At 41.0% G+C, this 14,659-nt stretch overlaps 1 protein-coding gene across 4 annotated transcripts in view; it reads left to right on the top strand.

Annotated features, from left to right (window-relative positions):
* Positions 1-14,108, top strand: part of LOC6611500 — a 58,751-nt gene extending 44,643 nt beyond the window's left edge. For 2 of the 4 annotated variants that reach the window (XM_032724782.1, XM_032724776.1), the window contains 4 exons: positions 5,002-5,134; positions 5,201-5,412; positions 11,744-12,021; positions 12,087-14,108. In XM_032724782.1, the coding sequence (XP_032580673.1) occupies positions 5,002-5,134; positions 5,201-5,412; positions 11,744-12,021; positions 12,087-12,201 (738 nt within the window). In that variant the 3' untranslated portion in view covers positions 12,202-14,108. The remainder of the gene's footprint in view (positions 1-5,001; positions 5,135-5,200; positions 5,413-11,743; positions 12,022-12,086) is intronic. The other 2 variants (XM_002036005.2, XM_032724804.1) reach the window with 1 other exon arrangement.
* The last annotated feature ends 551 nt before the right edge of the window (positions 14,109-14,659 follow it).

Raw genomic sequence — 14,659 nt, 5'->3', positions numbered from 1 at the left:
CCGCTGGACCCATCGACTGACAGCTGTCAGCCTGTAATTTAGCCCTTTTCTGTGCAGATTTCCATCAGATATCCTTCCAGGATATTCCTTGCCTATGTGACTACCCCCGAAAACACACATTTCTGTCAGTCAAAACGGACAGATACAGATAGACATTCGGCGTAAGTGAAAGTCTACAAATGGACCCATTCCAAACTGAATGCCTACAGCCCATTGCTCTTTGCCTCCCACAAGGCCGCATTAAATTGTGGGCGTGGTGCGGCACACTGTGTCCATTGTTGCACGAGGTGAGGTCAGCATGTGCATCCCTGTCCGCGGCTCGGTTTCAGCCAAATGGCAGCAAGGTGCGCCAAACTTCATTTGTACACGGGGCAAAATGAGGGCGGGCGCCTTGATAATGAGGGGCGTGGCAGGGAGAGTGCACGGAGGCGGGGGCAGGGGCAGCGTGCCCAGCAGGTTCATTGTAATGCAGGCTTCGATGTTCCACAAAAGGGCCACCTCGTTGTTGCTTCCTGGTGCTGCAGCTGACAAGCAAACTGACGGAGAGACAGGGCCACCACCTCCCCTTACGCCTCAGTGACCTTCCGCCCATGCTCATGTGTGTGGGCGTGGTCAGCATTACCATGCTTAATGGCAGAAAGGCGGAGAGAAGCCATAATATATTGAAAAGGGAGGAAAGAAATGAATTATAGTCATTTAACTAATTTAATTCGAGGTAATTCAATTATACACATTTTTTACATTTTAATTTGTTATTTATTTTGTAATTTACATTTCAAATGATGACTGCACTTTCACAAATTTTAAAAAGAACAACCTTTCTGCTCAGCAAATACTTATATGGAAAGATTTCGATAAACCCCCTCTGCATAAGTTCAGTGGAAATGACCAAGGGAGTGAATGACTATGCAGTCGAGTATATGTACATATGTAAAGTATATATGCCCCTCAAGGGTCATATGCCAGCCAAACGATTCAGGGCCCCCCGAAGATGTGAGGTGAAACTGTTAAAGGTTGCCACCGTTCAGTCGGTTTATCATTTATAATTCATTCGCCGTTGGCCTTAAAGGACTTTAATCTGCCTTTTTCGAGGCACGCTCGTCTTGTTTGGTTTTACGAGTATGGCTGTTGTTGTTGTGAATGAATGAAAAATAAGGCACCTGGGAAATTTGCGTAAATGCTGAGCCAGGCACAACATAAATAAGGTCGAAATCATATGCAAAGGAAATTACGCGTGGATGTGTGCTGCATCGAAGGTGCGGAAATGATTTAATTAAATTATAAATGCTCGATGAGGCCGGGAATGTTAAGCAAATATTGTATCTATGAAATTTAATTGAAACCATTGCTATTTGACCATTTAAACTATGCCACACAAGTTATCATTTTCGGGGCAAAATTTATGGTCGAATGCCATAATAGCTGCCAAATGCATATTAACCGCACCAACTGAGCCCCATATTCGCACCACAGACAGCACCGCGCGAAAGAGACGGGTATAGCCGGCGGAAAAGAGACAAGAACAATGAGAGATTGCAACTGAACCCGGGAAAAATATGTGCATTCATAATAAAAATTTATGAGACCAGCCCCAAAAGAAAACTTGGCAAAAGTCGTGTGCGAAGAGCTTGGCTCTAAGAAAATAACAAAAGAGAAAGAGAGAGGGAGAGAGTGAGAGAGAGAGAGGGAGGCGGACAGACAGAAGTTGTTGCAAATTGCTTCGTAAAAACATCAACTTCATAGCCATTATAAAGTTCAACAAATACAATTTATATGCAACAAAACGCGTCAAGCCAAATGCAGGTAACAATCCGCAGAAAGAGAAGGCTGCTACGCGAAAGTAAGAGACGGCACGATGCATACAATGAGTAAACAACAATTACCCAAGTGAACCCAAACATTTATGCGAGTGCGTACTGTATTTGCATTTTTCACCATAAAAACTTTTCAATGCAAAACTTTTCTTTCCGCTTTGGAGTTCGAAGCGCGTTTTATCTGGCCAACTTTTATTTGCCTTTCCTATAATTCCTTTCAAAATAATTCCGCTCGTCACACGAGGCGTATGCGCAATTTGACATGAAAACCCCCGAAAGTATGCAGCGCGAAATGCGCAGGAAAATTCATATCAAACAATTTTCAAATCTCTTCTAACTGGAATTTCCATATCACTGGCAAATTTTTTGCCTGTATTTCCCCGTATTCGCCGAGTCAATTTCGCATGCAGCTAATAAATAAAAGCATTCCACTTTGATATGATATCAAGTGTGCTCCTTCTGCTCCAATTTACGATAGTGCACTGAGCAAAATGTTTATAAATATAACGAAATTTTAAGTCGAGCAATACAAATAAAGCATGAGATAAGAATTGAACGCAAACGGCTTCCAAATATAAATGTATTTTAAATGCAAGACTATAAATTTAAATACTTGATTGATTAATTTTAAGTCCGGAAGCCCAAAACTTTTAAAAATTAGGTAACATTCAAATACTTTGTTTTGAGTTAGGCAAAGTGCGTACCATTAGGTTTCAATAAGTATCACTTGAATATAATTGCCTATATAATGTGCTTAGTGGGTGAATCCGCAGGTTTCCCCGATCCTTGGATTTTTCCCGTGCACCCATTTCGCCTCCACGCTTTCCGTCAAAATGCCACTCGACTGTGGAATGGAATATGACAAACAGGAGCAGACGGGGCAATCCAGACAGGAATGGCCTGGGAATCGGGGGATCACCCACAGAGGCTGCAATATTTCAGCACTCGACTCGACAGCCAAGTGTCTGCTGGCGGGTAAAACGAGGAGTGGGCCAAAAAGAAGCGTAGAAGCTCTCCTCTAGGGGCGTTTGAGTTTTTAATAAGCAGCCAGTACGGCGTCAAATGCCAGAAGTTTGATGAAAGTGAAGGCAGCTTGACGGATCTCCCCTTTCGCCATATCTCTTTTCGCTGCCAGTGCAGTTTTCAAAATTGAATAAAGTTGACAAACGAGAAGAGACCCGAAAGGTGATAAATTCTCAGCCAACGTCGCAGACTGAAGTGTCGTTAGCAGTTGGACGGAAAAACGGGAAAATCTGGGCAAAATGGAAGTTGGAAAAACACAAATTTAATTGCAATGGACCGGGCTTTGAAGGAGCAGAGAACGGAAGTAAACGGGTCAAGCGAAATCATTTTTGCAAGTGCAATTTGCCAAATGAGATAAAATTTCAGGCGCTGGTCGGGTGTTTGGTGCTTCTGCAAGAACACTTGGGATTCTGTTTCTAAACATTTTCCAAGTGTTTATGTTTTTATGGGACTTTAAATTTTCTTAAATTATATACATAAATCTTATATTAAGATATTCTAGTAATTAATTGATCCAGCGCCAAAATACTTGAGTATAACTTTGTGAAGATAAGTAACATTTGTAGATGGTGCGGTTACCCAAATCTGCAATTCTCATGGGGGCTGATCCAAGCCTTATCAAGCTGCATTAACGTTTAATGCTGCCCAATAGGCAGATGAGAATCCCAGTCTTCTTGGCCGTAAAGCAAAGGCCAAGTGGTCATAGATATGGGCATTAGCGCCGCATTCTTGAGGGGCTTTCCGCCGCCTCCTCCTGTCCCCTCGTGCCCCTGTGGCCCATCTTGAGCCATCGGAAACAACAACACTAATGGGGGAGCCATTCATAAGCCTGAAGGTTAAACCGCTAAAAATCATTGACCAACATCAAAGAGCCATTGTTTTCGGCCAGCAGCAAATGGGCCAGAAATGCTAAGCCCACAAATGAAAATGAGAATGGGCCTGGACACAATACAACGCACAAATGCCATGGACGAAGATTTATGCCAATTGCTCTTGAGCACCTTGTACCGAACATATATAGTACTTACTTATATATATGTATGCTCAATGTGTGACTAATGAACAGGCCCTCTATACCTCCAACTCCAGAACGTTGGCCTTTTATTTAGCCATTCGGCCCACACACATTTGCACAATTTACGATTTTTCGCTCCTACCGGCACTGCCTATATATCTTTGTATATTTATATATATTTTTTTGTGTGTGTGCAAGAGCTATGGCCGCAGCCAGCTCATTAATTTCGCTTAACTTCACAAATTGCCAATTGTGCGCATTGGTCAACATTTTTACTTCATTCGGTCTCGCTTCCAATTCGTGGTTGACTGGGCCTGTTTTTTTTTTGGAGCTCGTTCTGCTTTGGGCCATGGACCGACCAGGTTGATTTCCTTTTTCCCGAGCATCGCTATATGTCCATGTCCGACAATTTCTTCTCTATTGTTCTCGCAGTCGTATTTATTGCCTTGAATGCCAATTTGTTTCATGTGCCCATTGTTCTGCACTTATGGGTCAAGGTAGAGCGATTCGATAGCTCAGTTCGTATCTTAAATTTTAGATTGTACCAATCCAACTTAAGTACTTTGAAACGTATGAATTATCAAGCGCAACTTGGAATGTTAAATATTTAATAGAAAATAAAGTTGCTTAACTTCCAAGCCCAAGTTTGGTTAACAACCAATTAGGAAATTAACTCTTGACAGATTTAATTATTCTGTATAATTTTAGTTTTATACTGCATAAGGGTATTCATCAGCCGACATTAAGTCCCTTTAACTTTCATTCGTTTCATTCATGTAACTGCTGTTGCTTTCTGCGCCGTCTGCATGCACATGAATTCTTAGTTTATGAACTTCAGGTGGGCCAACATATTGTTGGGTACCAACTTCTCGTTAATGTTACACCGGGATGTTACCTCAATCTGTGTTTGCCTACCCTTCCCATTTTGCTGCCCTCTATGGACAATAAAAATGGTGACAAATTGTCATCACACGGCACAAATGGGGGCTTTATTAATGTGAGTGACTTTTATGGCAGCGGCACCGGTGGCGTATGCGTAATGTGGGTGATGATATGGTGGCCAGACAAATGGGGTATATAAAAACGAACCCAAAACAAAACCATCAATTAGCATAACTAAAATGAGCCCAACCCTGTTTTCCTTTCCAGGATGTGGAGAACATTTACGCACGCAATTATGTTGCGGGGAAAGTTGGGGAGAAAAAGGAGGACCAGTTGGGAACCCCCGAAGCGGTGATCAAAGCGAGACGCCTCCATGCTCAGAAGCAGAAGAGTGAGCGAGGTAATCCAATCCTGTGGGACTGCCTATGGTAAATGCCATTTAACTTAATACTTTCTCCATTTACAGCTCTAGCCCACGCCCACATGAACCAGGTGCTGAAGGAGGCCACCTGCCGCATCCCCCAGAAACGCTGTCAGCTGGTCCAGCAGGATCCTTCCAAGATCTACACACCCCACTGCACCATCCTGCACCGCTGCAGCGAGGACAGTGGTTGTTGCCCCAGCAGAAGCCAAATTTGTGCCGCCAAGAGCACCCACAACGTTGAGCTGCACTTCTTCGTGAGTTTAGAATATAATAATACTGATTTTTACGCATATAGAGGGTTTATAGTAATATAAAATATGTTTCATTAGCAAAATAATATTTAGGCAGTAGCTGACTTGGAAATTTATGCGTTACCGAATTTTGTTAATAATTTAGTCTTCATTGACTCACTTTATTGGACCGCGCTTGTCTCTTTTCATGCACATGCTGCCGTCTCTTTCTAATGAAAATACCATCGGTGGTAATCGACGTTGCTGTTGTTGTTGTGGGCGTAGGTCATGCTTGAGGGCGCCATATTGCAACATAATTATATCGTTCCACCTTTATTTTCATTTTATTTTTGATCGCTGTAAGTACGTCGTTTTCCAGCGCGGTCTTTCGGCTGAAATGACTTTTTAATGACGCAATGATAATTCAATTTGTTTGGTGATTTATGCCTCATGATATGATTATTGTTGCTCGATGCTGCCGTCATTGTTCTGCTGCCTTTTTGTTGCGTAACGAGCTTTCAATACATGTTGAAATCGAGAATGTAATTAAGCATTTGTGCTTTGCTCTGGGGGAGGAAACCCATTTTTTCTTAATTTTAATATGCTACAGATTGGATTGTTGGCCATGTGATGGATAGTTGCTAATTAACGGAAACGAGTTGTGCATTCGTTTGATTTAAATGGGTTAACTACATATAAGAAGCTTAAGCATCGGGGATTATTTCAGTAACTCTAAGTCCGTCAAATTGGCTTAGGCAGCGTAGAAGTTACACAACTTATTGAATAACACAGCAAAAACAAATTTCAAACAAAATTCCAATATTTTTCTACGGATTTCGGCAGTAAACAAAATCAATTTTCTATAAGTTTCCTGCGCATTTGCTTAGTTTTCCATTACAAGGGACTTTGTAGGTAGTTGATTTTCCCCTCCATTCACTCTTTACATAAATTTCATAAATTTTACTCTTCCGGTTGCAACTTTTTATTAGGAGCCTTCGAGGCAGTAACTTCGCTCTACGAGGATGGCTTTTAATTTTCAAATATTTATGCTGCGCTTGCCGCAAAAAGTTGCCACTTGCAAGATTTATGCTCACACACTCTGAGCCAGAAGAAATACCAAAGTCTGGGGCAAATATGACCGCAAAATGCTTAAGAACAAGACAAACACGCCCACACATGAGCCTTCATCGTATGGAAAAAGCGGGCCGAAAGAGGAGTCAAGTTAACTCGCCCCACTTAATTATCCAATAAAACTTGCGAGCAAGACCACACAAATTATCGTAGGGCAATTTAACATTTTCGGCAGTCGAGCAAAAACCCCTGAAAGATAAGCGGAAGTAGGAAAGTATTTATAATTAATAGAAGAGCTACGAGGGTCCAGATAACCCTTACTTTTATTTTGAGGATTTTGAAATATGAAATTCCAGATTCAACAGATTAAAGCTATGCTTAATCTTGATATGTGGTAGAGCTAAAGATTCTTCAACAAATCGTTTTAAGAAAACAGAACTCCCCACCCTTGTATATTTTCCTAAATTGCGGATGTAGTAAGCCAGCTTTAAAGTCGGTTTAAATATGCAAATAGTTTCGAGGAAATCCCCAAAATAAACTTGTTCCTTTTTGGCATGAACAAACTCCATGACAAGCTCGGTGGAATCAGCCGGCAGCAAAGTGTATGCCCCCAGGGAACTCTAGTGGCCATCATTGTGGTCTTCTTCACTCCTCCCCTCTTCACTCTCATGCCATTTTCAGACAATTTTCCGTTCCCTTCTTGCCAGAACCATCCTTCATAAGGGACACAAAAAATATTTCCAGCCAGGAAACTGAAGCTGAAGCTATGTTTCCAAAGCTGTTGGCAGCACTAAAGCTTAAAAACACATATATGGTGCAAAAAATATCAGGCACTAAAGAAGCAAAAGAAGCCCAACAGGATGAAGAAGCAGGACAGTCTGCAGTTGAGGAAGCTACAGCAGAAAGTTGCCAGGAGGGAGCAACTCAGCGGTTTGTCATTGAGAGGTGTCAAGTGGCAGGCAAACACGCAGAGACACACAGCTGGAGTGCTAAAGAAGGAGATGCTGCACTGGCAGAAAAAAATAGAAATAAAATTAAAAAAAAAAAATAAGTTTCTATAGAAGTAGGTTCTCTTCTTCAAAGGATATCCTATGCTGCTGAAGATATATTTTATTGAGTAACATATTAAGCATCATCTCTATATGTAACTACCATGAGTTGCCACTCATTTTTCTCCGTGTAGCAAGCGGTTCGAATGGGTGGGAGTGTAAGAGCGCCAAGGAGCGATAACCAGGCGGAGGATGCAACCAACAACAGCAGCACGATAAAAACCGTAAACATTTTAACAAAACATAATTTATGTTGCGCAAATTTTTGCATTTCGAGGAAGGTTTCCTGGAGGGGAGCTCAGGATGCTGGGGCAGTCTTCAAAGGGCATTGGCCTCCACAGCCGCCCCCTCTGCCAACCGAGCGCACCATAACAAACTCCGGCACATGTTGTAAGCGCTGTGAGATTTATGAGGCAGTCTCCTCTCCTTTCTTCGCCTCCTGGATTCTCTTTTTTGGGTTCACTGCCCTCCACTTTCACCCAAGTCCGACAGGAGCGCGGTGGCGAGCGGTCGGCAGAAGAGTCGAAAGGAAAAAGAGGGAGGATGGGGGTTGGTGCTAGACAAGCCAAGGCAGAAATCAAAGGCCTCCTAAACGTGAAAGCCAACGCCCACGAGCAGCAATAATAAAATCCAGCACACACACCCGGGAAAAGTTTTGCTTGTTTAGCAAACCGAAGCCGAAGTAAAAGTCAATTGGCTGTCAGGCAAATGTCCAACTCCTCATCCACATGCACCCGTCATCCATGTCCTCCATACAAAGAAATTTTCAACCACATTGTCAATATCATTCTTTTCATATTATATCACAATAGTGGTGCCTCGAGTTCTAAGGTCGTTAAAATGTGAACTAAGATTTTAAATTCATCTATGAAAGGGTCCAAAGAATTAGTCTCATCACAATCTTTGATAGAAAGATACTGAAGGATATAAATAGATACATAGATACAAAAGGATCAATAGTTATAATTTCTTTAAAATGATTACTTCAACATAAAGAATACTTGGTAAGGGATTATCCAAGTATGTCTTGCATAATTATTTGACCACTTATTAAGTCCGTGATCCATGTAAACTGCTTTCTTTTCTCACTGTGCACAGGCACCTGCATGTATATATGAAGTCGAAGTGAACTTCGGTGATTTAATTAATTTGCCACAAAATGTGGCCAGCTCAAGGCGTGTGCATAATAAGCTTGGGATGAGTTGAAAGCCTGGTAACGGGCGATAAAGGTGGATTTTAGATAGGTATGAAAGCCATGGAGAGGGAGGGGTTGGGAGGGGAGGTGCAAAGAGAAAGGACTCCTTTCGTGACAGTTTTCGAACTGCGTAATGCAATTTTGCCACGCTAAAATGCCCGTGCCCCACCACGAGACACCCACGTGTGCACACAGAGGGTTCGAGGTGGAGGGGAAAGGCGGTGGAAAATGCAAATTGCGAGCACGTAAACAGGTGGAAACAGGTGCAAGAGGCAAGCGGCAAGCGGCAGCATCCCGCAGTGCAGCAGTTAGGAAAAGCTCCTCTAATGCCACGCTGATGTGGGCGCCATGAAATGGATGAGAAATGGTTCGAACTCAGATACCCACTTCAGATGGATTCCAGTATGATCGATATATTAAATAAATAACTAATTACCTAAGTAATTTCAATTGGTTGCGCCGAGGAGTTACGCTTGCTCGAAAAATGTTTATTAAATTTCTACATTTTACACGCAGGTAATACACTTTTGTCTCTGTACCTCTAAATCTCCAAATCCTTTATTCTTCCGAAATACCCTTCTGTTTACCATCTAAATCCCCTTCTGATGTCTTCTTGGTTGCTGAAACTTTACCAGCAGTTGATGACAGTTGCAAGTTCTGCATTCTTTGGATTTAACATGTTGGGCGGAAGTGAAGCTGAAATGGGGAATGCCATGGTGAAGCTACATGAACTATTTACTAATTTCCCAAAAGTTTATAGAGTCATGGATTGGGATGCCAAAGTTTGCAGTTAGCTGAAAAAATATATGCATTTTCTTTAGGTGGCACGCAAATGGACTTGGAACCAGGACAGTTGCAAACAACAAGCCTTAAAAGGGATTTACCACATAAATGTGTACATTTTAGTTGGCTAAATCTTAAATTCCATCCATGGGCTAATTTAATTGGTGCTCATAAATTCAACAACACTGCGGCATAAGTAGTTCAGGTCAATATTTAAAACAATGATTTTGAATTCCGCCCCAAAAGTAGGCAAACACTAAGTCACAGTAAATACTCAGACTGGCCTCCTTTTCGCCTAAATTAAGTTCTCGTCCTTTGCCATTGTATCGAGTCCAAGCCACAGCGCAGGAAGCCTCTGGAAAATGCATGAATTTAGGAAAAACATTTTATGCTTACACGACACTGAGCTGGCTTAATCGCACCAGTCCCCCAAACCGCCCACTACTCGGAAAATCCCTGGCAAACCGAGCAATAACTGACTAATTGCTCGGGTCACACACACGCACACCAACGGACACACACGCACACTCTCAAGGGAAAAGGTGGGGGGCAGTGAAAAAGGGGGGCTTGAATGCATTTTCATGCATAAAGACCCAACCTCAATTACAGAGGCCATCTTGAAAAGTACACTAGCCCTTCTGAATGCACTCATAAACCATATTGTTGTGCATCACAATGCACTTGGAATTATTTAAACGAATAACAAAAGAAAATTTTAAGATATTCGGAAAACTATATTTTTCCACTTCAAGTTTGAAAATATTTGAGGTATAAAATTTCAAGTAAAAGCTAAAAAAAATAGTAGGGTAACTAGCAACTTTTCAGTTTTTAGTCGTGTAAACGCTGAGATTTGCATATTTGCTAAGTAGAAGAAACAGGAGGAGCACTTTAGTGCAATTTTTGCGCAATTGTGGTTTGGGCAAAGTAAAGTAACAACACCAGCACTTGGCACTTCCGTTTCCGGCAATTATTGTTGCTTTTTGTGAGGAAAAGCGCCCTCTTCTCAAGCAATTTTGTGCCTCTCCGACTGCAAAAACAAGAAATAACCTTTTTGGGCCTCGAAGGGGGCGTAAAAGTTTTTCAATTCGCTGCAGGTTGAGTTGCATTTCTATTAGCCAAAACCACACCACAAACCGTAAAAACCACACAACACGAACCGCAGCAAACCCAACTAAAAACTCAATTTGAAGCATTTTCATAAATACCTGAAACGAACCAGTGAATTTTCCCTTTTTATGCTTTGTCAACTTATTGGGATTGTTAGTTGTTTCTGCCCTGATGCGTCCAATCAAAATTCAAATGCTTCACAGCACTCCCCATTTTCTCCAGACCATTCTTATTTTTTTGGCACATTTTCCCGACATTTTCCCAGTTGTTTCCAGCCACTTCGCTCCCCTCTGGCCATATAGTGTTCCTTGCAAACCAAGATCTATGCGCTGGATGAGTGGCTGGCCAGGACTTGATTAATGGCCAACTTGTTATTTTAATTAAACAAATCCAACTTAATTTATGCAATTCATACGCATTTCATCATTTTGCACTTGTCATGCAACAAGACCCACAATTTTGAGCGGATTCGGGCGGAGTGGAGAGGTGAGGAGTGGCAAGTGGACTACAGGCCAGCCACGAAAGTGACGATACGAGACCAATTCAATTCCAAGCACCAGCAGCTGTAGAAGTTTTGTGGTCTGTTAATGGCTCTAGGCCAGTGGCGTGCAGTCAAATTAAACTGGGATGCAAAAATGGCATTTAAATTAGGCCACTTAAATTACAATTATACAGATACTAAACAGTGCTTACAAAGCATTAGTATGTCCATCTGTACATAATTTCTACCTGAAATAAAACACTTTACAGATACAATGCATTTGAAGTCGAAAATCCCCCTTACAGCGATTCACAATCACATAAGCCCCTGCGCAGACAACTGACAACTCATTTAAGAATTACAAGAGCTATAGCAATAACCGAGCGACAACTAGACATCGCAACAATGACAACAAGTTTGATGAGCAGTCAGCTTAGGAAACTGTCAACTCCCTGCTGCCAGTTAAGCAGATATATATGCCATATATGTTTTCACATGGCGTTCCACATGGCAGCTCGTCATGGAGTTCGGGGCTCAATTATGCAAGCTCCGTATGCAAATAGTTGCTCGGCATAATTAAGCGAATGTGTGGGTGGTAGGGCGGTGGGGTTTGGTTTAGTTCCTTGTGGCGCCTTATTAAGGATTTATCTGTTTTCCGATTTCCCTCAGGTGAAGAGCAGCAAGCATCGCAGCGTAATCGAGAAGCGAACCTTTGTGAACCACACGGAGTGCCACTGCATCGAGCGATCGACCTACAACGAGGAGACGGCCATGGCCCACTACGGGCAGTCGGTGGTGCGGGCCACCATACTGAGTTGCACTTGTCCGAAGAGCTTCGAGAAGATCCTGCAGGATGACGGGCAATGCAGGTGCGACTGCAGCTCCGGCAACTACGACTGCGACTGGCTGAAGCGAGGCAACGAGCACTTTGCCATGAACGATCGCAAGTGAGTGGAGTCCTAGACTTTTATCCATTCCTATCCTGACATTCTGCTTCCCCCCAAAAAAACAGGTGCATACAACAAGGTCGCTGCAAGCCGCCCACGTGTGAGTTTGGATTATACATGGACAAACACGGTCGCTGTCCCAAGCAACACGAACAACCATCCTACAATGCCATGTCATAAGCGGGAGGATTTCCAACGAGAAGCCAGGAAAAGTATTATTCGGTCTGAGGAAAACTCAAATCCAGACAAGGAGGAAAATCCATAGGGATTATTCTCCTCTGACAAGAGTAAAGGCGAAATGAGAGACGTGAATTTAGTTGCATATCCTATACAAAACAATACGAAAGTAAAACGATGGGTCGATTAGCAAGAAGCAAACGTACTAAAATACGGAAAGCATTTCCAGGAGTTTTCCCTCCTTAAAATCTGTAATGTCTAGAACAGAATGGTTGGAACAAATAAATCTATACATGGGTTGGGTCGGAAAACAACCAAAATGAACATTCGACAGCAAACAGAAAAAAGTAACATTTTCTACAGGTTTAAATCAAAATTAAAGTTGAAAAAACTTTTAACTGGGAAAAGTATAAAACAGATTATGCATTTTCTACTTCAAAAGTCGACCCAGCCTAAGCTAAAGATACAACTTAGTATTTCAGCTGATTGTGTAGTAGATTTATTAGGACTACAATCCGAAGAGCCATTAATCTGTATCTTAGCAAATGGAAATAAGACTTTTTTGCGCATGTTTTACTAAGAGAAAGAAAAAAACACATAAACCAATATGAATTTGTAGCATTGTTCTTAAGTGTTTCAATATACAACATCCACAAATAAGCCAGAATAAATTATGTGTGTGTTTTATGCGTATGCTAAATGAAATTCCAAATATATAAATTGACTGCGTTTTTAGTTTTAATTGACTAATGTTATGTTATTTAATTAGTTATTTAATTATAATAAAACAAACAAACGAAAACGAATCACACTAATATTACAATTTAAATATATAAATTACCCATATAGGAGCAAATATATTGTTCATGTTATTTAAGCTAAGTTTTAACACAATTCAAACAAAAACCATCCTGGATAAGTCGCAACAAAAACAAAATTAAATTTTCATATTTAATTTCTAGTCAAATTTTAATTTTGTTTTTTCCACGGCCACGAATGTTTAATCGAATGGAAATTCCGCCATTGAACTCAGCAAATCAAACGGCATTTAAAGCGGAAAACAAAAAACAGTAAACTAACCATAAATATAGCAGAATAAATGTATAAACCATATTGAACGTAAACTAGCCCACAACTTTCCTGCTTTTTCCTGCATTTGATAGTGAATACTGAACTAAACATAGGATATCTTCAATATCGCATAAGTACATCCTGGGAAAACCCGATTTTACACCCAATTTCATTTTCATTCGACACGTGCACATGCCTTAGTTTAAGTCACTTAAATAGTTCTGACACCCAACCGAGCACTGTACATATATATTTTAGAAACCTACATTTAAGCGGCACCCAAATGTGAATCCGTTTGGCACGAATTATGGCGCAAATTGTTTCAGAATGAGAGAAATAATTCCCGCATTGCATAACGCATTTGCATATTAATGACATTTGCTGGATGGCAATCGATGAGCTGAATTATTAATATCAACCGGAATTTGGGGCTTTAATTATTGTGAATTTATTTACCATTTAGCCAGACACCAAATGCCGTTTAATGACCTGTGCCTCATTTCTATTTACCCTGCGTAATTACACGTTCGCCATAATTATCGAGCAATCTATTTGCTCAAGTTAAAATATTTATTGAAATTCGCACCCCAATTTGAATAAGCATACGCATATAGGTAACGCAATCTCAATGCGACGTTGAATGTGACATGAATATTTCAATAAATCTGTGTAATTGTTAATAGAAGCTACCACAAGATACCAAGCAGAATATACGAAAGATTACATTTCAAAATAATTTTATTTACAACTCTTAGCATAAATTTTAATGTATAAAAATGAATGTAAGCGTTAAGCTGAAAAACAAACCAATACTAATAAAACAAAACATATTATTACTATGCGAAAATCCAAATAAATATGAAAGTGAACACAAAAAAGGCCCAACAATGTTATCTTAATGGCTTCCACGATCGGAGGAGGTTTTCCAGATGGACGAAGTCGTCATAATTAGCAGTCTGGCGCTAAAGGAGTTTGGTCAAATGTTTTACCGGCCAGGGAAAGTCACTCGAAGAAAGTGAAAACTGCAGCTAATGAGTTGTAATGAGAAAGTAATTGTGTAAGCCGTCAACTTAATATGTTTTTATTCAAATGGTTGACAAACAGGGATTACCACACAAATATAAACTTAAATGCAACCAAACTCCAACTTAAAAAGTAGGTTTATTTTTGCTTAAATGTTTAAAACCGTTGTTCACTTTGGCTGCTGAAAACGCTTTATTCCCCTGCCGCCTGCAACCTGTGGACCCATTTTGGAAACCAATTTCGTGCTAATTACAGCGTCTAAGCTGAAAAGTTGCTACTAATGAAAATGCATAACAAATAGAAGCTCCTGCGTTTGACCCGCTCGCCACCCAACCGCCGCCCACCTGCACCGTCGCACAGGTGTAAT

Source organism: Drosophila sechellia, chromosome 2L (assembly GCF_004382195.2).
Source record: "Drosophila sechellia strain sech25 chromosome 2L, ASM438219v1, whole genome shotgun sequence".
Lineage (NCBI taxonomy): Eukaryota > Metazoa > Arthropoda > Insecta > Diptera > Drosophilidae > Drosophila > Drosophila sechellia.
The sequence above is the reverse complement of the archived record's forward strand: the minus strand, read 5'-3'. Positions and strand labels throughout refer to the sequence as shown.